The sequence below is a fragment of the Camelus dromedarius genome, chromosome 13, assembly GCF_036321535.1.
Source record: "Camelus dromedarius isolate mCamDro1 chromosome 13, mCamDro1.pat, whole genome shotgun sequence".
In the NCBI taxonomy this organism is placed as follows: domain Eukaryota; kingdom Metazoa; phylum Chordata; class Mammalia; order Artiodactyla; family Camelidae; genus Camelus; species Camelus dromedarius.
The window spans coordinates 166,747-192,088 of record NC_087448.1 but is presented as its reverse complement, the minus strand read 5'-3'; the positions used below and the strand labels follow the sequence as shown (position 1 = coordinate 192,088).

General features: G+C 56.8%; 1 protein-coding gene across 7 annotated transcripts in view; it reads right to left on the bottom strand.

Annotated features, from left to right (window-relative positions):
* Positions 1–25,342, bottom strand: part of RASA3 (RAS p21 protein activator 3) — a 78,146-nt gene that overhangs the window by 50,091 nt on the left and 2,713 nt on the right. For 2 of the 7 annotated variants that reach the window (XM_031466395.2, XM_010987646.3), the window contains exon 2: positions 1,121–1,238. In XM_031466395.2, coding sequence (XP_031322255.1) covers positions 1,121–1,238 — 118 coding nt within the window. Of the gene's footprint in view, positions 1–1,120; positions 1,239–2,334; positions 3,380–3,425; positions 3,632–18,033; positions 18,164–25,342 lie in introns of those variants that run through there. The other 5 variants (XM_064492919.1, XM_064492917.1, XM_064492918.1 and 2 more) reach the window with 5 other exon arrangements.

The following is a 25,342-nucleotide window of genomic DNA, read 5'->3' as shown; positions in this document are numbered from 1 at the left end:
CATCAGCCCCAAAGCCACACTCAGCTCCTGACAAACTTCTCAGTCTTTTGTTTTTTCTTTGACAAGTTACTTCAGGGAGGTTGCAGTGTGCATGGAAATAACACAGACAACTTAGTGGTGGGCCCCAGGCAGCCCTGCCAGCATCGCAGTGAGGTGCAGAGGGAGCAGGGCAGTGAGTGTCTCCATGTGTCAGGGGCAGGAGATCCCTGACAGGCTCTAAAAGTTAAGTTGACTCAGTTGTCAGAATGTGCTATTTGCTCCCACTTAGAATTCATCTGCTAAAAATGTTCTCAGACTCAAAATAGCTCTCTGGAGGGACCCGCACAACCCACAGCTCCAAGCCACAGGGCGGGGCCGCCGTCTGCACCTGCCGCACGGTCAGACACACACTGGCTGAGACCCCACCCGCTTCCTGCGCTTCACCCCGACTCGAACCACCCTCCCACTCACCTGCCAACGCTGCAGAGAGGCCTGCCCCTCACGCCGGGCAGAGCGCTATGACTGTCGGGTGCCCTCAATTCCTACCCCAGGGTGCGGTCCAGGGCCAGCAGGCCTGCGAGCTTGAGGGAAATGCAAATTATGGCCCCACCCGAGACTCCCGGGCCAGCGTCTGCGCTGCAGGGCACTGTTTGAGTGAGTCTCCCACAGGCTGAAGTTGAGAAGCACTGACATTTCTTACGCAGCAAACTTCTCAATCTTAAGACCTACTAAATGTGGCTCTTCCTCACTGACCCCCTTCCTCAAATCCCATCAACAGACGCTTCCTTCATCTCTTACCTCTGGGAATAGCTGCCTCCAGGATGGAAAGAAGCTTCCCAGATACTCACCCTCCCGAAACCCTTGGCTGTGCTCTCTGGTCGCACCCTCTCCAGCTCCTCTCAGGTTGGAAAGCCCTTGCCCACACCTCCGCAGACAAATACGCGCACGTGAGCTCAGTTCCCATTTCGGACAGAGAGCGTCTCCTGCCGCACCAGTAAACAGAGGATGCTGCCCCCACCAAGCCCGAGCACTGGGCTGGAACTGCCCGACGCGCCCCCTCCCTCAAACCGAGCGACCAGCCTGTCGGGGACACTGTCCACTCAGAGAGCTTCGTATCAAATAGAGCAATAGCAGACATTACCAGAGCGATTTCTCCACGATTTTGGTCCTGAAAACCTCCTCTTGGTCCAGGTTCACAGTGCAGTAACAGTCTCGCATCTTGTTTGGCCCCGGGTAAGTGGGAAGGTTTTTGGCTTCACCTGAAAAGCAAATGTGAATACATCATCAATCTAGCATAGATTTATTTAGTCTCCTTGCTAATCACTGACACATCTTCAAATAATGGATTTATTTCATAACAATGCCCCTGTTTTATTTCTGAACACTCATCAGCTCTTTATAAGGCCTTGGTTTTCTTGCCACCACAAGTCAGTGTCGACGAGAAATGCTTCGTACAGTTAAAATGCACCTTAACCCCTAAAACAAACTGGTAAAGGCAGGGATCCACTGGCCTAGGAACTGAGGATTACTTGTTTTGTTTTACCCACACTAGTCCCTCTGAGATTTGTAATATTTAAATTACGGCAAGATACACGTAAGTTAAAATGTATCGTTTAACCACCTTCAAGTGCACCGTCCTGCCGCACTCAGGGAAGCACCCCTGCTGCTCCACAGCCAGTCCCCAGCGTTCCCCTTGCAGAACTGGAATCCCGCACCCACGACACGGCAACCCCCGCTCCCTCCCCCCAGCCCCTCACTTCTAGTTTGTCTCTAGAATCTGGCGACTCTCGAAACCTCACATACAGGGATCACATGTGTTTGTCCTGCGACAATGTCCTCAAGGTTCATCCGTGTTCCAGCCCGAGTCAGGAGTCCCTTCCTTTCAAGGCTAACATTTTGCTTATCTATTCATCCCCAGGTCCCTTTTTATTCTGCATTGAATTTGACACTATTAGGTCAAGATTATGGCAGTAATTAAGGAGGACTCTTTTTCATTGATGAGTAAACTACAAACTCCAGCTGCTTTAAACACAGAAGGACTAGCCAGTGAGGACAAGCCAGTAAGAGGAGCCCTGCGGGCCGCACCTTCCCTCCACCCCGAAGCCCGAGGGCCTGGCCGCAGGGAGACCTTTATCACAGCCACACGCAGCCAGAACCAGCGGAGCCTACAGGTCCCAGCCGCCGCTACGCTTGTGGATTAAGCAGGGGAGGGGCTTTCAACCCGGAGGAGAAGCCCCCCTGGAAGCAATGCCTCAAAGGAGCTCGCCCCCAGCCCCAGCCCCCGCACTAGGACGGGACAGCGTAGGGGTCTGAGCACCCAGCACCGCCAGAGCCACCCAGGCGAACTGACCGTACCTGTTAGCGCCACTCAAGGCCAGAAGACCTGCTCTGGTTGACAGAGAAGGAAAAACAGCAACAGGAACCAAAGCAGAACCGAGCTCAGCACCAGAGCTGGGTGCCCAGCACAGCCACCCTACTGGCCCCAGCGAGCACACGCTGCTTGTTTGCAGCCATGCCATGACCTCCGCACAGAGGGCGGAGGTGAACTCGGTTTGCTTGAAGCCTTTCTTTCTAACTTTTCATTAATGTTATCACTTGAGATGCAGAGTAGGACAGTGAGTTAACAGAAGTTGCTCGATAACAGGGCCGGTGGGGGCAGTGTTTTCAGATGCACCAAAGTGTTCTAGGATGATCTGCACCTGTGGCCGTCTCCTGCACCGGCTGGGACACAGACCTGCCTCCCTGGCCTCTGTCTCCCCAGCTGGAAAAGCAGGAGAACACACTGTCTCCAAGGTTCCTCCAGCTCTGGGGGGACCTTTGAATGTTCTAATTCAAAGGGCTCTGGGACGTTTTCTTTGGGGAATCATCAAGGGATCATCAAAGCCTCTCAGCTGGTGAAGGAGCAAGAAACAGATGCATGTTTTCGTACACGCACGATTATCCCTAGAACACTGTGACGCTGCGTGCGATGCGCCTGAACATGCCATGAACATGCCATGAACACGCCACTGCACGGGAGTTGAGCACATGAGAACACAGCCAGTCTGAGAAGACACGTGTGATCCAAGCCAGGCTTCAAGTCCGCTATTACGTGTCCAGAGACATTTTCTGAAGGCTTCTGGCAGGTGTGAGAGGTCATGTGTGCACACACATGTGCATGCAGGGAGCGTGACGAACCCCAAAGCACAACAGTGGGGGAGTGGCCGGGGGGCTTCTCCAGAGATGGCAGGGTTGGGGGGGTTGACAGGAGCGGCAGGCAGGTCCCCGTGTGGTCTCTGAGCTGACCCCGGGCAGCCACAGCACACAGGCCACGTCTGAAGGGGCTCTCAGCTCCCCGCCCACTTTTGGAACTGATCTGCAGGCTCCCAAATCTTCCACCTCAAACCAGCCTGACTTTGCCGACCGACCTCCCAGATGACACCCTCATGATGTGAATGAGGGCTTACCAGACTTCCTACTGGAATTTTTCTTTGCAACGAATGAAATATTTAGCTGCAAGTTCCTGTGTTTCTTAAAAGTAGGGCAAAAATCTTTTTTGAAAGTCTTACTGGAAATGGTCATTGGTGGAAAACACAGAACTGGGATTTTTTTCCTGTTTATTCTCCAAAGAACCTGAGAACACAAGCAGTAGTGGCTGACACTTCTCTGGGACAGGAGAAGCAGCTGGGACGCTGACCTGCCCTGTGCTGCTGTGGGAGCTCCGTGCCCCCGCCACGGCCCCACCCAGATGGTCACAGAAACATCCTGGTTGCCACGATGATGCGTCAGCAGAGAGCCAGCAGTGGACCTGAGCCAACGTCAACAAGCCACTCAGGCCAGGAGGGCTGGGAGCAGGGCCGGCAGCCCGCCCTGGCCACGCTGTCCGCCGGGCCCTGCGGCCGGGGGCCCCGCCATGGCCGAGCCGGGGCGCTATTCCAGCTCTTGGGCTGGTCCTGGCCCAACAACACTCAAACAGACGTGTCCTTCATGTGGGTCACTTATGCCAAAGGCTGGGGCTGTTCCCCCCGACTGCTCCTTTTCGTCTCAGAACAGGAGAGAGACGCGTTCTCTTCCCTTGTGTGTGGAGATGTTTTCCTAAGAAGGTAAAGTCACGCCTGGTATACAGCAGGTGCTGATTCTTTGCTGAATGGATGGATGGATAAGTGCCTGGAAAAAGAAAAGTAAACTCTGGTTTCATTCGAAGAGCCAAATAGTTAACATTTTTCTGTGACTCCCTCCTGTTAACCACATCTCCAAAACGCAGACCCTGTACTCACTATGACTGTCGGCTGGTAGACTGGATAAAGACAGCAAACCTGGTGCCGGCTCATCTCTGAACACAGAACTTACTAACAGAAGGAAGAGGCAGCACTTAAAAAATGTGATAAAACAGCCCGGAAGCAGCAAAGCCGGTTCCTAACCACAGGAATCAGGCCACCGTCTCGAGCCACCCTGGTCACAATGTCCGTGCGCTCTGGGTGAGCACTGCCAGGAGACCCAGACCTGAAGGCGGCCGGGAAGAGCCACGTGTGGACCCCTGCCTCTGGGAGGGGCTGTGGGTAGTCTCAGTGCCACCGCTGGGTTCAGCCCCAGTGAGGAAGCCCACTGCCCTTGGCGTGGGGAGCAGCACGGCCATCTGTGCCCCAGGAGGGCTGTTGGAGATCCAGCTGGCCTGGCTGCCCCGTGTCAGTGGGGTCACCTCCGGGCGAGGGCTCCCAACGCCTCAGGGAAGAGGAGGCAGGAGGAAGGAATGAGGATGCCTGAGGGGCAGGGCAGGCTCAGGGCTCTGACCCCCAGACCCAGACTGTTGGGGCCTCCACCAACAGAAACACTCTGCCATCCACAGTTTGGGAACTTTGTTGTTTCTTACTTAAATGTGGTGGTTTTCAACTCAACTGCAGGTCAGTCCCTCTAAATGACACCTAAACAGGTGTGTGAGCCCAGGACACCTGTCCACTGGTCATCTCAGCAGTGAGGGGACAGCCTGGGCTCTGGCAGGACCGTTGACAGCTGGGTGGTGAGTGCAGCTTGGGGTGGGACCACACATCGTCCACCAGTCATCTCAGCAGCGAGGGCAGCACAGCCCCCAGAGGGTCCCTCCTGCCCAACCTCCCGCCACCGGACTCACACTTACGCCTAGAAAAGGCCTCAGGACATGATTTCTACCTGTCAGGAATCTTCTGAGCCTGTTCTTGGAAGTTGCTTTCCCACTGTCTCCCAGCACAAATCCCTGACCCGGTCTGCTGGTCCCTTGGGGGTGGTGACCGCTGTGTCCTGGGCTGGGAGCTGACCCTCCGGCGTCAGCCAGGAGCCGTCAGCACGAGGCACTGCTCTCCTTACACAGCGATGTTTAAGTTCTGAATTACTGGTGCCCTTTAAAAACAGCGACTTCACATTTTTCTAACCCAGAGCTCCCCTACTCCTCCTGAAAACTCAGAAGACCCGATCACACTGGGCCACATCCCCTCTCAGGGCACCTGCCTGCCCCCACGTGTGTTGTGACTGCCAGTCTAACCTCTGGGCAAGAAACGCCACTGCCCAAAAGACCTCGTGGAAACTTCAGCGTATACAGACAGGAGCCCCAGCCCCCAGGCCTGCCCCTCCCCATCTGGCCCTGCTCCCGGAAGCTGCCATCTCCCCCTACATCCCAAGCAGCGGGAATTTCTGGCGGGATGGGCCCTGAGGCAGGCTGCAGAGGGTGGGGGGTAATTCAGGGCACAGATCTGCGCACCCCAGCAATGACAGAACTCAGGCCGACACCACCCCCGGGCCTGTGCTCCCACACCTGTGGGAGCTGTGGTCTCCACCCAGACGCCCCAGGCTTCCGAGCAGGCTGAAACTTGGGGTCGCTCCTCCTCCACCCGGTGCCCCTCCTGCACCGTGCCCCTTGGCGCAGACACTGCTCCAAGAGCCCTGCAGCCCCGGAGCCAAGCTGGCCTCACCACCGGCAGAGCTGCCGGGTGGAACGGGGGGCCTGGGGACCTAAGGATCTATGACTGCCTGACGGAAAGCCACACATGTCTCCATTTTCAGACAGACATCAGCCCCACCTAAAATGACCGCATCTTCCGTCTGAATGGAATCCAACCCCTTCAGCACCTAAAACGCTCAGTATTAGCTAACTTTGCTTTCACTGAGACTCTGTTCTCTCCACAGGGGAAAACCATGCTCCATTCTCTGCTTTTCCAGTCCAGCTAGAAATGCAAATGGTGTCTTTGGACAGTAACTCAGTCCTGAAATAAAAGCTGTAAAATTAAGTCAAGAAAAGGGGAAAAGAAATCATTTTTTTCCTTTTATTTTTAGAATGTTGTTGTGTTGAATGAGTATTTCTGATTCTTTGGAAACTGAAATTTTGTGTCCCTGTTTACGAAGCATTTTCCCACCGAATGCTGCACTTCTAAGGGCTGCTGAGGCCAGAAAAGTAAGTGGCATTTACTGCTGCCACCTTAAGCCTGGGGACATAGGTGAGTGACCGGGTGAGGGCCTGAGGAGGTGGTGGAAAGGCCGTCTGTGAGGACCACAGCCGAACCTACCCTCTGCGCACCAGTCTCCCCAGACCTGCTCCCCCGCAGGGCCCCGTCCAGGGCTCTCTCCCTCGGGTCACTCTGCTCTGGGTGAGGAGGGCACCACTCTGCCTGCCCGAGGGTGCTGACTGTCAGACACAGTGTGGGGTCAGGGCTCCAGTCGCCCCTCCCTCTCGCCCTGGAGGGCCCGCTCCAGCTGTAAGGGCTCTTCAGGTGCAGTTAAGTGGTCCAGATTTCTGTCCCATCCTCAGCCTCCTTCACAGGCTGCAACGCGGTAGTTCTGTTCCTCCCGGACACACGGGGTGAACACGAGCTAACAAATCACAGTCTGGCCACTGCCTTTCAAGCTTGGCACCGCGTGAGGACACCTGGCCCTGGCCCTGGAGGAGCCCATCAGCGCCTCTTCCACTGGGCTTTCCCGGCTTCCACTGGGCAGGGGGGCGTGCGCCGATGGACAAAACGGGTGCACTGTCCGCGGTTGCCACGGGGTCCGGGGTGAGACGTGATCACTTGAAGGGTACACAGGGTCCCTCTGGGCAATTCAAAAGCTCTGGAAGTAGGGAGGGGCTGGTGAGACCACATAGAAACGCACTAAGTGCCACTGGGTTGTACACTTTGAAGTGGCCAAATTGCTGAATTTTATGTTGTGTGCATTTTTGCCACAATTTAACCAAAACAAAGAAAAGGTGGTCTCAGGGCATCGACCTGGGCCAGGGCTGTTCAATGGGACCCCGTTCCCTAGCTGCCACACGCTGTCCACGTCCTCTTCTAGAGCAAGTAGATGCCTGTGTAAGTAGATACCTTTTTTGGATTTCATGTTTGATTTCATTACTTTTTACCTGTAACCTCTTGGGGTAGAACGTACACTCGGCAAGCACAACTCCACCAACTTCACCCGCAGTGCGGTCGGCACCCACCAAGACGGAGCACTTCCAGCACTCAGCGCTGTCTCACGCCCTCCGGGTCAGTAACCACCCCCCAGCCTGGCTCTGTTCAGGACTCTAAAACACCTGTCAGTTTTGCCAACTCGGTGCCTTGGAATGATGGAGCCAGAGCCGCTAATTCAGTAGGGGTTGCAAAATGGTGACAGTCTCTGATTTTAGTTTCTAAACCGAAGTAATTTTGTAAGGAGATCCTGCCTTTAGTGCCCCACTGGTGAGGCCCACATGGGAAATCGGGATAAACTGCTCATTATTCCCTCTTATTTACCAGATTTTCAAATAACGGATTGGCTTCCTATTCCCCTCAGAAAGTCAGTAATTTCAAGTTTTTGTAAATTTTTTGCAATTACTGTTTTTTATTCAGATATATAATTTACACATCATAAAATTCAACTTTTTAAAATGTACAATTCAGTGGATTTCAGTGCAGAGTTGTACAACCATTACCCCTAATTCCAAACAACGCCATTGCCCCCGAAGCACTCCCGCCCCAGCCACTGGCGCACATGAATCCATGTCCGTCCCTGCTAATCTGCCTCTCTGGGGCGTTTTGTATCACGGAATTGTGTGGCCTTGGGTCGCATATTCAAGGCTCACCCACGTGTGATCTCACTCGGGACAGCAGGTTCTAAGGTTACCCGGGGCACGTGGCCAGCCTCTCTAGGCCTCACAGTCCCCGTCTGTAAGCCGGGCGGCTGCTCATCAGGACAAGCAGCTCCCTGTTCGTCCACCCGGTGGTTCTCAGAGTCTGGGGCCCAGACCAGCAGCAGCAGCACCTGGTTAAAAAGGCAGATTCCAGCCCTCCGGCCCCGCTGTCTCAGGACAGAGCTCGCCCACTTTGAGAACCACTTACTGTCCAGCAGCCTGCATCTCCCCCGCCCGCGACCCTCTCAGGCATGAGGGAGCCAGTATTCCAGAACATTTCACCGGCTTTCACGCTGTCTGGTGAAATGCCCTTCTCCCCGACACGATGCTCAGGGCCCTGCGTCATCCAGGCACCTCCCCTGCACTGCCCTTGGTGGCTCACGTGGGGGCCCTCACCTCCGGATTCTCCTTCCCGCCCCACCCTCCAGAGCAGTACACTCCTTGAAACAAGCGCAGCCCTCAGCCGGGCCCCCAGACCCCTAAGCTCTTGCCCACCACACACCAAGCTGGTCTTCACCTGTGTGGCTCGCACTCGAGTCTAGACCCCTGCACCCCACTGTGGCAGCACCCCCCGCCGCACCTGTGCCTCCTCCGCCCTGCACGAGGGCTGGGTGCTGGGACCCCATTCGCATCACTGGCCGGTCTGAACAGGAATGTGCTCGCAGCCAATGGGCACCCACCCAGAGCCTGGGTTTGCAGGGTGACCTGGGGCTCCCCGCCTGCGTTTCCTCAGCTGAGCAATCACCGCGCTGCAGGCCACACACATGCAGCGCCGCGTAGACGAGTCAGGGGAAGTGGAAAGTGCCACAGTTGTCCCGTGACCCCACCAGGGCCACTGGACTGTCACCGCGGGCCTCACTGCCACCAGCGAGCACCCACGGCCCGTGGGGGCCAGAAGGGCAGGTGCCTGCAGCCAGGGAGCCTGGGGCCCGGGGGCTGGAACGGACGCTCGGCCAGCACAGGAGAGTGGGCAGGAGGCTGGAGGTTGGGGTGACTCTGCTGCTGGCGGCAAGGCAGACGCTGGCTTCCTCATGCCTGAGGCCGGGGGGTGGGGGGTGGGGCGGGGGAGGCGGCACTTGGGAGGGGTTTAAGGGACGAAGTAAGCAAAGCTTTGCGATTGTTTCTAAAGGGCAGTGGGCTGTCCTCAGCTGTGACTCACCCGCTGAGCAGGTCTCTGGGCAGGAGGGCAGAAGCTGGGATCCCAGACGCTGCATCTGGGATGCGTGTACCCGCAGGGCTCACTCCTCAGACCGCTGCGGCAGCCCCTCGACCCCAGAGGCCCAACAAGGCTCCCCAGAACCTGCCACCGCAGAGCCAGCCCCAACCGGCCCCGCGGCTCCAGCATCTCACTCTGCTTTGCGCAACAGCTGTTCAAAACTCCAAAATCACTTCTGACATTAAGACTGGTCTAAGGAAGCAAGACACTGCCCAGTTTACCATCAGCTGCCCTGGGCATACCTTGTACCACGCACCGGGCTCGGGAGGGAGGCTGCATCACTGGTTAGACAGCCCACAACAGCCGCTGGAGGCCCTGCTGGAGGCGGAGAGCTCCAACCACCGGCCCCTCAGAGTCAGGAGGCAGTGAGGCCGCGGTGGGAGCCTCTGGCCCCACTTCAATGAACCAGCCACAGAGATGGTCTCTAATCTGCTATCCCTACAGCGAGCCACAAACTGAGAGCCCGCGCTGGCCGCTGGGTCTGAGTCCCAGTGCAATTTTAGAGCAGGAGAAAACTGCAAATTTAAGACTCTGGTTTTCCTTCCTCATACATTACTTGAAACACAGGCCGAGAGTGAGGTTGAGTTCCCAGTCCAAGACACAGTTGTGTTTTTGTCCCTTCGCCTGATGTCACCACCCTGGCAAACTGGCAGCTCACACAAATGCATGCAGGTGGTCGGGCACTCCCCTCCCCAGAGAACTCAGCATGACAAGCCCTGGCCTATCCTGGACCCCATGGGGTGGGCCTCCCACCCTCCAGAGCAGGCTGCCAGAACAGAGCAGCAAAGAGAAGGTGGGGCCCGTGCTGGGCGGGTAGCCGCCCCACACCCCGAGGGCTTCCCCAGGCCACCAGCCATGGGCTGTCTGAGCCTCGAGGGTCAGGTTTACAGCAGAAGCTCTTGGAGTGCAGAGGACAGGTGCTGGTGGGGCAGGACGCCTATCGCCTGCTCTGAGGATCTTTATCCCCAAATCTGTCGAGTAGCCCGGCTGAGGTCAGGCAGCGCCCAGGGTGAGGGGCTGTGGGGAAAGCGGCTCTGGATCCCCAGCCAAGGGCCGAGCAGCCCTGGCCACCCCCCACCCCTTCAAGGCCACAGTCACATCCAGGGGCCATTGCCAATGAAAGAGAAATCCCCTCACATTTTCACTGGCAGCAGCTTGACAGCAGCTCCCCCTAAGTCCAGGGGCAGGACAGAGGTTTATGAATGGCGAATGTTTATTGTAACAATGTTTGTGTTGTCAGGAAAAGGAACTGGTTCTGACACTGGACAGAGCGCAGCCCGATCCCCGGCCTCCAGAGCCCCGTGTGCAGGAGAGGCAAGGGCCCAGAGGGCCAGGCGGGCACACTGAGGACACACGGGAGGTCACACGCAGAGGTGGGTCTGATGAAGGGCTCTCTGAAACACACAGAAAGGTCCGAAGTGAACATGCAAAGGATACAGTTGCGTATCTGATATCTAGTAAGTGCATGTGTACACAGTGTATCTTCAGCAACAATGGAGAGGAAAGGACTGAACAGAAGGACCAAAACGTTACAGCGGCAAACCTTTCAATGAGGAAGTGACTCACTGTTTTCTCATTCTTGAAAATTTAGAAGTAGTTTTTGCAAAATTTCTATAGAATATGCATTATGTTTATAATTAAACAGAAATGCTTATAAATTTAATAGCATCTGAGATTTACTGTAAATTAAAATTTTAGATCTAATCTCTTTTGCCAACAACTCCTTCCTTTTGCACAAAACACCGACATAGTCAATTTATTATGTGTAACAATGAAGGCCATTTGTCATGACCAAGTTTAACTGCAAAATGAAGCAGGATAATTCAGAGCTTTGTGAGTAAATACCCACTTTACCCTAAATCAGAAACTCACTCACAAACCCCACTGGGGACGAGTTCCACCCTCAGAGGCTGAGTCCCGGCAAACGGAGATTTAATGACTTTGTGAATTGTTTTCTGTTTCACTCCAGAGCCAGCCCGGCCCAAACTATGGCACACGTAGGAAGCCGCCTGCTGCGTCGGGCCCACGGTGGGCACCCCACGCACACACTGGGAGCAGGTGCAGGCCTGTCCTGAAGGCTCGATGCTTAAAAAAACCTTTTTATTTATCTATTTTAAACATTTTCACTACAAAAGAAATACATGTTCACATAACCAGTAATGCTACGTAAGAACACACAGGAAGTCCCTCACCACCCTCCCTAACCAGCGCCCCCCCAGGATATAACCAGCACTGTCTGGTCCGATTACATCCAGACCTTGCTCGTGACCCCACAGCCCATCTGCGTGTGGGGGGGTCCTTACGTTGGTCCCCAAAACTGGACCACACTGCATGACTCTGCCAGAAGCTTTTCTCTCCTTGCCACCTGATACACTTGCTCTGCCAGTGGATTTAGGAATGCCGCGTTCCCCAGGAGGGCCGCCGTAGGACGTGCCCAGTGCACCGGGCCCTCCAGGCTGCCCAGGCCCTCCAGGCCCTGGGGTCAGACCAGCACAGCACCAGAGGAATGCGGCTGTGGTTCCCCTGGGACTGGAGGAGCTCATGCACGGGGCCTGGGGGCTCCCAGCACAGACCCGGGGGTGGTCCGCCCACCGGGGGGCGGGGGCTGCAGGTGGGCGTCTGTGCCACACGTCCAGTCCTGCGCCTGCTCCCGTTGGGCCTGTCTCAGGGTATGAGGGCCCGGCCACCGTGAGCCAGCAGGTGGGACGCCTGCTTCAGGCTGTCACTTGGACAGGAATCGTCCTTCTCATGGAATCAGATCTGTCATCTTTTTAGCTGGCTGACGACGTACAAGTTCCCCCGGGTTCCAGAGAGCATTCACAATATTCTCCAAAATGCTCCCGGTATTTTTGTCTTATTTTTTCACTTTGTAATCTTTAATCCATATGGAATTGGTTTTATATGGTGTGAGTTAGAATGTGACTCTTTTCAAGACAGACGGCCAATGAAGGCAATTCCATTCACTGAGAACCACACTTTCCCCAGGGACGAAGGCGCCGGCTCTGCTACCAGCTAGGTTCCCTCATGTGTGCTGGCCTGCTCTATAGCCTCTACATTTTTTGCCTGTTGGGGACCTAAGAATATCGACAGCGTTGTAAAGAGTTGACCACGTCCATCTTCTGCAAGACCACACACGTGCAAAGCAACAATCTGTCACCGGCTAGTCTCCAGCTTACAACCACACTTCCACACTAACCGACCCACAAAGCAGCCCCTCAGCCCTACACCGTCCGAACAACTTCTTCTGGTTTAAAGTCTAGTGACACTAACAAACCAACTCTGGACATTCCACATTGATTCTTTAATTTGTCGTAATCTGAATTTATACCATCCACCCCCCACCCCTCCGCTTAATCACCGCTGCCTGATTAAAGCTCATTTTACGGAAGCCTCTCTGGCCGCAGTCGGCTGTGCGGAGTCTGGGCCTGTCCGCCCCACCACTTCTATTTTTAGCTCCCAGAATCTGAGCCTCTGGCTGGCCTAGACCGTCTGCTTTTTTCAACCAAGGGCCAATTCACAATTCTCTATGAATTAAATTGAACCCACAGAAAAGCCCCGACCCTCATATCCACCCTGACTTCTAAGAAGTGAAAAGTGCTTTGGGCCACAAAGGCACTCGAGGCAGTGGGCACCTTCTCCTTTGTCCCTTTGGCGTCCCTAACTCACTTAGTCACAACATTGCATTTGGTTCTCCCCACTGACCCAAGCACCCAGAGCTGGTTCACGGCCACCTCTCTCCAGCATCCGTTCGGGAGCTCAGCCCCCATCCACACCCAGGTCATGGCTACTGAATCCCAAACCAACGGCGGCTCAAGAACCCAGAGATGGTAGTCCACCCGGCTTGGGCCCCTGGCTCGCCCATGCAGGCGGGTCAGCTGCGTGGACACAGGCTGAGGAGCGGAGTCACGTTCTCTCACGGCTGAGACTCCTAATATGGCAGCGAGGTCGAGCACATCCACACAAGAAACTATGGTCCTGGGGTCTCTGAACGCCGTCTGCAGGCTCCAGCTTCCGAAGGTCCCAGATGCCAAGGAGGGGTGCCCTCTGACACAGGGGGCTCCCAGTCTGAGGGGTCCCAACAGCTTTGAACTCCATGGGACGTCGGCAGGCGGGGCATCAGCGTGCCCTGTGACTCAGCAGCCCATCCAGCCGCGCCCACATGCACATGGCACCGACGTGGAGTTACAACTTTCCGGATTCTCTCTCTGCTTTTCCACATTTGCCAAACCTTCTCCAGTGAAGTTGCACGTGCCCCACCACACACGCGCACACACACACATGCACACAGCACCCAGAAGACAGTCGGTGCAACCTCGGGGTGAGTGAGGAGCATGTGGGCTGAGACCTTGAAACAGAAACCAAGGGGACAGGGGACATGATGCAGCAGAAGACACCCCGCCCATCGCACCTCTCACGCCGTCCTCCTCTGCCTGCGACTCCTGGGCTCCGGAAGTGCGAGTGCCCCAGCCTGGCTGGGGAACCAGACACTGGTGTTGTAAAGCTCTCTAGGGTGGCGATGTGCGGCCAGCTTGGGGGCTGCTGCTGGACTCCCCCTGCCCCCTGCCGTGGGCTTCTCCTCCCAGTCACGGGACACAGAGGGGGCACGGGCCCCGTGGGCGTCTCCAGGGGCACACGTCTGCAGTGACCCCCGCAAAGCGGGCCTGAGTGTGCGTCTTCTGCAGCACCAGGTGCCAGTCGGACCGCGAGGCTGCAGCAGCTGTCTGGGCTCCACACGGTGTGTGACGCACACACTCGGGCTCTGGCCTCCACGCACCTGGGAGGCCTGGACAGGGCCTCACTGCACACCCCTCTGAGCACTAACAAGCTGACCCCTGGGCCAGGCCTGTGGGGGGCACGAGAACCCACCCTAGAGGTGGGAGGGCCAGCGGTACTCTTCTGAGGCCCTGGCCGGGCCTGCACTGAGGGAGGCCCGCAGAAGGTGTGGGGCTACCCATCACCACTCGGGCTGGAATGGTGATAACTGCAACATGGAGCAGAAATTGATGCCGTAAACAAGCTGAGACAAAATCCCAGAGCTGGTGTCCTTGGGGAAGAAGCACCACCTCCCACACCGCAGCTCGCACACAGAACCAGCCTCTCAGCAACACCCAGGAAAAGCTCAGTATTTCAACTACCTTTGTGACAATCCTTTCCAAAATAGCCTCTCACCGCACGAGCTGCTCAAAGCCCCTCACAAGTAACAGCAGAGGCTGTCAAACCTCCATCCAAGGCCAGCAGTCAGGGCCTCCCTGACGCAGTTTCAGCAGAACCGGTCCCTCTGAGGGCTCGTCACACCCGGGCCCTGGCCGGCTCACAGTGCACAGCAGCAGTGACTCCAAACAGAACAGACCGACTTAAACCCACTCGACCCTCAGCCCACCCTCCCTTTAATTCCAGAGAATGGGGTGGTGGGGTGGGGGTTGCAGTAGAAGCAGCAGAGGCCGAAAGCACCCAGCTCCGTGTGGGGGCGTGGGTCTTCACGGTGGATGGGGAAAAACCCGAGGGGGGCAGAGGGCTGCAACTGCTGCCGGCTGCAGGGCCCTCCTCTGCCACCTCCAGGGGGCCCGGCAGCCTCCTTCCTAGGGGGAAGCAGAGGGGACGGCCCTCAGTGCGGAGGGTGTCAAAGGAGAACCTAAGCAGGAGGAAGACCCTGTCCTCGGAGGGACACAGGATGGGGGGGCGGGGGGCACCACGGCTGAGAGGGGGACACCTGGGAAGGCTGTCCTGACTCAGGGAGGGCTTAGGGTGGTCCCAGGCAGGCAGAATCAGCACTGGGCCACGAGCCACACCAGCTCCAGCCACACCACACCAGAGGCCGGTCCTTTCCAAGTCTGCATTCACAGTGGGGGTTGTTCAAGGTAAGGCCTTCCTAAGAGTCTCTCCCAGCAGGGCCCCTTCTCTGCACACCCTACCTTAACCCAGCAGCTGTGGCTTGGGGTGTTCCCACAAGGCCCCTGCATCCTCCACTGCAGCCGGTGACAGGAACCAAAGGAACGTCCGAGAAACATACTGAAGGGCGCTGACGACCAGGGCCCCGCTACCTGAGGGGCCCTGCTACCCCGAGGGAACAACCCCATGGCTTTTGACAAACTTCTGAAAAGAGAAAAGTGCCAGTGAGAAAACCAGATTGGTAGCCTCTGTTATCCAAAGTTCAGGATGGTGACAGTTCACTGGAGATCTCTGGGCTTGCAGGATATTCCTTAATTCACCAACGATGTGCCAGGCAGATGCCCAGGGCGCTGGGCCCTGAAGGACCTGACGTTGGCTGCGTTATTAGAAAGCCAAACCACGGTTTATCTGCGGAGCTTAAAATGACTTTCCTCTCGTCACGTGCTAACGTCTATTTTGGATTTCCTGGGGTTTCCTTTACTAGACTTGAGTCCAAAACTATCTTGGAAAGGACTCTGGGTCATCTCAGCCTTGCACATGTGACAGGAGGGCCCAGACAGTTTATCAGCAGAGGAGCCACAGAAGGGGGCAGGTCCTCGCTCTGGGACGCTCGAGGAACGACCACAAAACCTGCTCAATCCTGCAAAATGGGCCAGGACCTCACCCCACCTCTGAAAAATGCCTCATTCTTGGCTGGCCTTTAAACTGCACAGGCCAAGATGAGTGGAACATGGTTATGTATTTGATTTTACTTATAAAAGCAACTTGTTTTTCTTCATTCTCCACTAATCTTTCTTTTTACTCTTGTATTTAGGCAAGTTTTTAGAACAAACCTGAGAGTGGGTTAGACACCTCCCTCCAACCTGCCTGGTGGTGGTTTCTCAGCAGCTGTACCTCCACGTGTGGGAGGAGCAGACTCTGAATCATAGACGCAGTGACCCTGAGGAGGGCAGGGGACCCTGGGGTGCTGTGACTCTCCTCCTTGGCTCGTGTCTGCACAGAGAGCACCCCCAGCCCCCGGGGAGGTCAGTGCTGCTGGGGGCACAGCGTGGGCCACTTGGGAATAAATGCTGCCAGCCCACAGAGGGCTCTCCGGGCTGGTGGGTCACCTGCAACTCAAAGCTGCATCCAGCAGCCCCGTAGTCACACCTCTGTCCCACGGGAGAGCAGGAGCAGCACCTTAGGGCAACGTCAGTGCAGAAATGGCGGCTGGGGGCCCCGCACACACCTCCCCCCTCAGCCTGGGCAAGGCCTGCTTGGCAGCTCCTGTGTCCCAGGGGCTGGATGGTCCAGGTGCAGGAACCACAAGACAGCGTCCAAGAGCCTATAGACATTTCATTGATCATCAATGCCCACTTCCTGTCATAAGAACATTGGGTCACAGAGATAAAACCATAGAATGACTTACATCTATAATTTTTTAAAAGTTACAGGATTCAAAACATGCTAGAATTGTCAACTATCACCTCAAGTCCACAGTGTCAAACGGGGTGCTTGCTCTCCTTCCAGTTTCCTCGAAAACAAACACAACCTTGTAAGAACGTTCTCAGCCACACGAGGTGCTCTGCGACCGGCCCGGAAGCTGGAGCCCTCCGCCCGACTTCCCGCTCTCACTGCTCCCCAGGGAAGCTCGGCCACCTAACACGCTGCTGCAGATGGACGTGTTCCTGCAAGGTGACGCCAAGTCAGAGGCCACACTTCCTGGCTAACACTCAACTTTCAAGTCATAACCAGCTGCCTCAAGCCGTACCAGCACTCCAAGGACGCACGGGCCAGGGAGGAGTGGAACCCTGGGGTCCCCCGTGGGGGCGGGTGACGGCACAGAACACACGGCTAGGCCACAAGCTCACACCCGCCCAGCCCAGCCCTTCCACGCGCAGCCACATCCTCCCCAGGAATCCGCCAGCCCAGGTGTGCTCTTGACTGCTCACGAAAACACCCTCGGCTCACAGACCCAACCCTGTGACCCCGAGCAGGTCTCAGAGCTCTTCTGAGCCTGCTCTCCTCCTGCGTGACATGAGTGAGCTGGAAAGACGGTGACAGTACACTCAACGCTCTTACAGTCCTGTCAGTAGCCTCATTTTACAGACACTAAAGCTAAGGCTCAGAGAGGTTAAGTGACTTGCCATAGGTCACACAGCAGGCAGGCTGTAGAGTGTCACCAGCAGCCTGGCCACAGTGCCCCCACCCCAGGCTCCTGCCCTCCTCGTCCACACCTAAAGAAGCACGCAGCGTCTGCCTGGTCCACATTGCCGGCATCTTTCCACCAGGGAAGTGCCAGGTCTAGCTGCTCCCAGCACCAGTGCCCCTCCTCCCAGTGCTGCCACTATGCCCAGTGCGCTATCAGCTGCTGAGCTGTGGGGCGGTCTCCACCCACTAGGTCACCCTCCCCTCTCCCAAGTGTGACAAACAGAAAAGGCCCCAAGCGTGGCCAACCATCCCCTGGGGGGCAGTGCCCTGGTTTAAAACCTGGGCACTGAAGTTAAGTTGTGGTCCAGCCACACTGGCTCCCTGGTGCCCGCGGCTGCAGTGAGCCCAGCACGGGTGTCATCGGCCAAGCGGATGGGAGACTCGCCGGCCCTGCAGGTGGAGTCTACTCTCAAGGAAGAAGCAGGGTTCGCCAGTCACCAGGAACCAGCACGCCTAAGAGAACTCCCAGCTCCACTGGTTTTCTGCTCTGCTTCATGGGATGACGCCTGAGGAGTTAAGTGAGCCCAGCAAGCTGGGGTGCTGGCGGCCCCCGAGAGGCCAATGTGTACGGGGGGCCACCTGGCTCCATAGCACACAAGGGGCCTGGCTGGCCTCTGCCAGCCCTCTCTTCTGAAGTCAGCAGATACTCCCACTCAGCCAGCACCCTTACCTCCACAAAACGGCTGGGTCCAAGCGCACAGCTTCCAAAAGGAAAGCCTTTCGGGCAGGAGGGGCAGGGTGGCTGGTTGTTGGAGAGGAAACACAAAACCACATCGCTACTAATTCCAGTGATTAGTGAGCTGGTGGAAAGACAGAAAAGAGTCTAATTCAGCGGCCGGGCTCTGCCTGCCCCCTCTTCCTTCCTGACCACCCCTCGCTCCTGACCGAAAGAACACAGGCCAAGGGGAAGGCTTCTCCACGGAGGACGCTGGAATACATGAAACAGAATACACAGACAGTCAACATACTGAGCAAAACCATAATGACCAGGGGTTCTCTCTCCATGACAGGCACTACTTCTGGTCAGGACATGCAGGAACGTATTCTTGGGTCCAAACACTGAGACACTCACCCCCACAACAGGCGGAGCAGAGAGGGGCAGGAGCTGGTGAACAGAGAAAGGGGTGCCACCGACTCCGCGGGGGCGGTGGGGGCACGGGGACTCGGGAAGGAAGTGCAGCACCTCCCACCGTCACTCGGGGGCTGCCCCTGGGGCCGGCAGCTGACCTCGCCCCCTCCCCTGCCGAGGCTCACGCAGCCCCAGCTGCAGTGTTCCCTCGTCAGGTTAATGTCCTCTCACCTCTCACTGTCCTCAGCACAGCCAGCCTGGGGCCCCCAGAGCTGGCTGAAGACGGGGAACACACACCTGAGCGCGGCCAGGAGGGAGACAGCCCAGGAACAAATAGGAGAAACAGCCACAGGGAAAACCCAGGCTTGGGCCTAAGAAGTGAAATGTTTCTGATACAAATACAAAATATTTAAAACATCAGAAACAACTGCAGAAAAGATGCTCAAGTCATAGAAAGTGGAAAGGCAGGTGTCCCAAAGCAGGCGGCGGGGACAGGGCAAAGCCACCCTCCGGGTCCTCAGACCGCAGGCGCCCTCAACACACTCCCGCAGGCCCCTGAGGATCAGGCCCACGAGAGCCACGTGGCACCTGCAGTGTGCCTGCAGCCTCTGCCACGTCGGGCAGAAGGAAGATTAAGAATTGCTTAAGAAACAGGAGCCATCTTTAAACTCCACACACCCAGCTCCAGCAGGCAAGGCCAGCTCGCTGATGCCATGGAGCTCGGCCAGCAGGAAAGAGTCAACGGGAGCTGCTGTGAGCCTCCTAGGCCTCTTCCCCCACAGTAACATGCCCGTGTGCATGTGTGTGCACGTGTGCCTGCGTAGGCATGCCTGCGTGTGCACGTGAGCCTTGTGTGCATGCTGTGTGCACTTCTGCATGTCTATGTGGGTGGAGCCTTGCGTGTACCGTGTGTGTTTGTGTGCATGCCCGTGTGCGCGCACAGCGTGTGATGACAAGAGGAGGCCTCGTAAGAAGGTAAAGACAAACGACGCCCTCCCTCAACTAAAGCCTCCTCCTGGGGACAGCCCCAGGAAACCACCCCCCACTTCTGCACGCTCCGCGCACCGGAGGGGTGTGCTCTCCCTGTGAACATCACATAGGTGGTTTTCCGCCTCACCCCTACAAAGAAGATAAAATACCCGGCTATATGATGGCCACCGCCCAGGACAGGCCAGCAGGGCCACCTGAGAAGGCTGAGCCTTCCAGCTGCAGCCCCGAACAGTCTGGAATTCCCCACCCTGGCCCTCACCCCACGGCCGTGGGAAACCAGCCCCGTCCAGGCACCCCACTGCAGACCTCGACACAAGAAGCCAGCCTGGCCAGGTCCCCTGGGGTCCACACACTGACAGGATTTCTGGAACCACATCAGGTTCCTGGATCTCTGCTAACAGCTCTGCATCACAGTCTGATTCCAGCCCTGGAAAGCCCCCATTTAGCCAGGCCAAAATCAGCAGATGCCCAGAGGCTTGGGGACCTGGGGCTGAGCCACCTCCTTCCCAAATGTCCGAGGTGAACTGCCCACTCCACCCCTCCTATCTGTTGCCTGCCCAGCCCAGGGGGCTTTCACGCATAAGGCCACATCTGGACCTGGAGGTGAGAGGGGTTCCACCCCAGCAGGAGGAGGAGATGGTCAGAAGCTGGAGAGCAGGCATTAGGAGGAAACACTGGTCCCTCACCACCAACGGGGCCTGCAGGCTGTCCACATGGCCCCCAGCCCCCATCTGAAGCTCATGCTTGGGTGAAGCTGCCTGGGTGCTCCGGCAGCTCAGGACCCCCGGCTGGGAGGTGTGTCAGCGGGCTCTGAGCTCCGAGCTGCTCTGGCCTCTCAGGATCACAGGCTTGTGTGAAGGTTTTGCTCTGCTGAATCCCATAAATGCTCATTAAAGATTCTCTAGAAGGAGAAGGCCTGGTGGGAAGTCAGCCATCTACTGAGGAAGTGATTTGGTAACACGCCCAAGAAGGTTGTTCCCCACTGACCATGAAAGTGCCAGGGCCGTGGCAATCACAGGGTGATGGAGGCAGTCACAGATTCTCTTGCTGTGTGACTTTGGAGAAGTGAGCTGGCTCCTCTGAGCCTCAGAGGAGAGGCCAGGTATTAACTCTGCCTGCACACTGCACTCTGACACGATCGCGTCCTGCAGGGCGTCCACTGCTCCCCCAGGTGTCCACGGTTCGCTAAGCAAAGACCTACCAGCAGCGTGAAAGCAGTGTCCAGAAAATCAGACAAACTGGCCATTCCAGTACCTCCCATGAGAACTAAAAAGGAAAATGAAATCTTTTTTCTCAGAAGAAAAAACACAAATCAGAGCTGGAGAAGATCCCAGGTGCGTGCAGCTGTCCTCAACCAGCGGTGGGCTCAGCCAGATAGGCCCCAGGGGCTGCTCCGTGTGGCCCCTTACCAGGGACAGGGAACAGGCCTCACCCCACACACAGAACACCCTGACAGGCCCGCAATGGAGTTCAAAACGAAGCTCCAAGAAAGACACGAGTCATCAGTGCCACCCTCGGGCACACCCCTGAGGCCCAGGAGCCCGGCCCGTCCTGGATCCTGTCAGCCCCAGAGGGCGGCCGGGGAACCTGGAGACCAGCACACACCCGCGGGCACCGGCCGCTGCCACGCAGAGCACAGGGCCGTTTCCAGGGCAGGGACGGGGTCGGCCCTTCCAGGGAAGCAGTGGGCGACTGAGCCTCCAGGCTCTGAGTCTCTCCGAGTCCAAGAGAGACGGTGACGCTGCTTATCTTGGGGTTCTATCCCGCTGGCCAAGGGGCCACGTAGAATCCTTGTTTACACTTGGGACACTACTCAGATACAGGACAGAAGCGGTGTGAAGAGGGGAAAACAGGGCTGCGGGTCACTCCTGGACTGACTGTGGAGAGAAGGGCAGGGCGCACTGCCCTAACCCTGAGTGCAGTCCAGCCTCCTCCCGGCCCCCAGTGGGTCTCAGGGGTCCACAGGCAGCGCTCGCCAATGGGGCTGTCACTGGGAAGCTGACATCCCTGCTGCCCACTTCCAGCTCACTCGAAACTGAAAGTAACACCGCCAGATTTCGGGACAGAGTGAGCCCGGCCGGGATCCCACCCTGCAGAAGCACGCCAAAGGAAACAGACACTCACAGAACTGGGGTTCTTCTGTGATCTCACAGTCACCTTACTGACCCACTGGTTCCAGCTAAGATAAAGTACACACTCACACCAGTGGCTCCCCAGACACTGGTGCCGAGGGGGGCGAGCCCCACCCGGTACGGAGCCACCCCTGGGTTCCGGCCCTCGGAGCTGCCATGCCAGAATCTGGAGACACTCATCTGCTTTCTTCTAAGGATGTTCACAGGATGTGCGTGCATACCAGTGTCCGCGCGTGTTAACTTAATTTTGGAAGCTGCCTCACACTTGGAGAAGCACGTCACCGGTGTGGATGGTGCGACTCTCATCTGTGTCAGAGCTTCCTGAACACCACTACAGCCCAACCTGCCTGCGGTCTGAGCTGGCTCCAGGCCTAGCCCTGAGCAGCCCCAGTGCCCAGCCCATCACTCACTCACTCAGTCCGGACCCCAAGCTTTTCCTGCACAGGGTGAGCCTTGTGCAATTTGGGAAAGGAAAGCTGTTTCATCTTTCTGGGCCTTGGCAGCTTCTGCACAATGTTGCTCTTTCCATTTCTTAAGAGTTTGTGACCGTCACCTCTCCATGTACCTGTCTACCTCTGTAACTCCACACGCACGCACCGTGCTGACGGTCCTGCTTTTTCAAGCAGACTTATTTTTAACCTGCTTCCTTCCCTCTTCTGACAGTTTTTCCACACCCTAGCTCGGGGTCCAAGCGGCAGGTGTAGTCTTCCCTTCCCATCAGCAGATGTGTCTGTGCCCCCCACCCTCCCAGGGGTCTGACAGCCTCTCTGCTTTCTCTCCAGTCGGCCCCACGAACTTCCTGGCCTGGCTAGGCTCCAGCTCTCTCCGAAAGCAGCACTGTACTCCAGGCTCTGGAAGCTCCATAGCATAATCACCCTTCAAGTGGCATTTACTTTGTTTCCAATTTTTGCTCTTTGAACATTCCTGTACATCAGGACAGCCAGACACAGACCCCTACTCCGTCTGACACTGGGACCCCCGCAGAGGCCACACGAGGCTCTCCTGACTTGCTCAGCTGGGTCTCATTTGTTACAAGATTAACAGAGCAAGTAGCTTCAAACTGTACCTGTGGTAACACCTCCATGTGCCTTTGCTCACTCGAGTCCCCTGAGCTGCACAAAAACAGTCTTACTCTCCTTTTTGACAAATGAAGAAACAGAGGCAGAGTGGGCTTAGGACGTCTGTCTGGAGTTGAAGAGTTGGCGAGAAAAGTGGCTGGACTCAGTCTTAGGTCCCAAACTCCTCTGTGGAGTGGGCTCCCAGGGGCTCATCCTCCCAGGGGCTCATCCTCCCAGGGGCTCGTCCTCCCAGAGGCTCACCCGTGTCCGCGGCCTGGACAGGCCTGGACCCAATCCCAGCACCCTCACTTTCAAGTGTGACCTGCACACCTCAGGCCCCAGTGTTAGCTGCTACCACTGTCAGCAGACACGTCCACCTCCCTCCTAAGCCCGTGCACTGGGGCTGAAGCGTGAGGCGCTGATGCTCTGACCCCCAGACGCCTTCAGGAGGGGTGAGTGTTTACACATGAAAATCCAAACATCTTTTGCCAAATGCTGTTTCCAGCAAAATGACCCGGCTACAAGGCCCGGCTCTGCTCACCTACCTGACGCCTTTTCCTGACAAGCCCAGGGCCGTGGGGCTTGCAGGTGGCCCTGCTCAGAGAATTGGCTCTGGACGTCTGTGTCCTGCTCAAGACCACATCTTCGCGAATCCTGTCCTCTCCAGCTTCTGCCTCAGGACCCATGGTCAGTGACGGCCCTGTCGCAGACGCTCCCTGCCGCCCACCCACAGCAGCCAGCAGCCAGGTCCCCCCACCCACACTAGTGACCGCCTCCTGTCCAAGCTCACGGAGAAAGGAGGACGGACAGTCCGAAGTGGTGAGGAGGCCCTGCACAACGCGGGGGAGTGTCCAGCTCCCTTACGGGTGGACACTGCCACACCAGGACCCTCGCTTCCCCAACATCAGTGCTGTGCACTTGTGAGAATTCAGCCGAAACGACGTGACACAGGCGCACCAGAGTGTAAGATCTGCCCCCAAGGTCAGCACACCCCCTCCCAGGTGACACCTGGAGTGACTGGCTGGAGTCAGCCTGGGCCCGAGCCTGCTGCACAGCAGGCCTTGGGGTTAAAAATAGCACCGTGAGCTGAGCTCCGTTAACAGAATATCCAGGGTAATTTTAGCATCAGAGAGCCCAGGAGAACACAAAACCCCCAAAGCCAAGATCCATGTGTGGCCAGCACGGCCCCCCTCACACCATCTCACACACACATGTGCACACGCACGTGGACACGTGGACACACACGCACATGCACACGCAGACACGCCCCTGTCACTGCTGTCACCCTCCTGTTCACAGAGCGTGGCCTCCATGAACCCTAAGAAGCCCTGTTACCAACAACTATTTCAACTTTTTAGGTGGGACCACCACATCACCTGAGCCTCACAGACCCTGCGATGGGCAGGCAAATGCTTCCCACGCAGAAAACTGGGGTAAAAACCACACTTGCAGCAGCGTGGACCCAGAACCCTGAGCTCCCACCCCAGTGGTCTGGGGCCTCTTCACCAGGCTGATCAGCCAAAGGAGTGTAGACTAGCAACCCCTGGCCACCACCAGCTCCACCTGCCCCAGGGACCTCCTGCCCTGGGGGGTGACACCTGTAGTGAGGTGCAGGGCGGGCACGGGGTCCCGCCTGGGCACCAGCAGGCTGCAGCGGCTCATCTGCCTGAACGTACGCACGGGCTGGATCCAAATGGGCATCACCGTCTCGGGGGGCGAGCTCTAATCTCACAGAGGAGGCACACAGGAGCGTGTGCCGAGCCTCGTGGAGCCTGGGGGCCGCTGCACTGGGCCCAGGGAGGCAGGTCGGCATCAGGGAACCAGCAAGCTCGCCTCACATGGCGGCACCGAGCAGGCCCATCCTGCCCTCAAACCCAACTATGAGACCCACACGCAGACCAGGGAGGGGGCTTTTCTCACCTTGAGGGCAAAGCCAGGATTTTCTTTTTTCTTTTCTAGCTTGAGAAAAACACCCTTGCGTATTGCTCTTAACACGTTTACCCAGATGACACTTTCAAAAACAAGTCGTAAGGGCCGTGGAGAAAGGAACACCACTGGGAAGCCAAGCCACGTCACAGGGTCCACAGCAGCGCCAGGCCCAAAACGACCCCGAGCAGCAGCGCCCCCACCACGGGGTCTTCACCGTCGCCACGACAAACCCTCAAGTGGCTGCGCCCCCAGGGCTGAAGCCCTGACTCATGGAAAGTCGGAGGAGCACACTTCCTCAATCAGCCCAGAGGAAGCATGCTCAGTCTTACACGGCGTGAGACACCGCTGTTACCAAAGATAGACCTCAGCGAGGATTCTCGGGTGTGCAGAGCCGTCCAACATAACGGCACAATTTAAGTGCGGGAAGACACAGGCTCTTCAGGACAAGGACTCAGAACAGTTGCAATAAGAAAATCTTACTTTCATTTGGCACTTTCTTCTGTATTATCTCATTTGCAAAAGGTGGCAGGGAAAAGAAAGGGAAAGAGGGAAAAGGAAGAGATTCTCCCCATTCTCCCGTTAGCTCTCAGCAAACAAGCACCATCTTATGTCCTAAACCATTTAAGGACTGAGGCCAAGGCCCCCACTCCTGAAAAACTCTCCAGCACCCCGAGAACGACCCCCCAGAATGCTCTGCGTTTTCCCTCAGCAACAAACACAGCGGCATCGCTGACTGTTCTCACTTTAGGGGGAATTTTTCTCTTTGTCTTTTTCTGAAAGTGAGGGGGCGGGCGCTAAGTA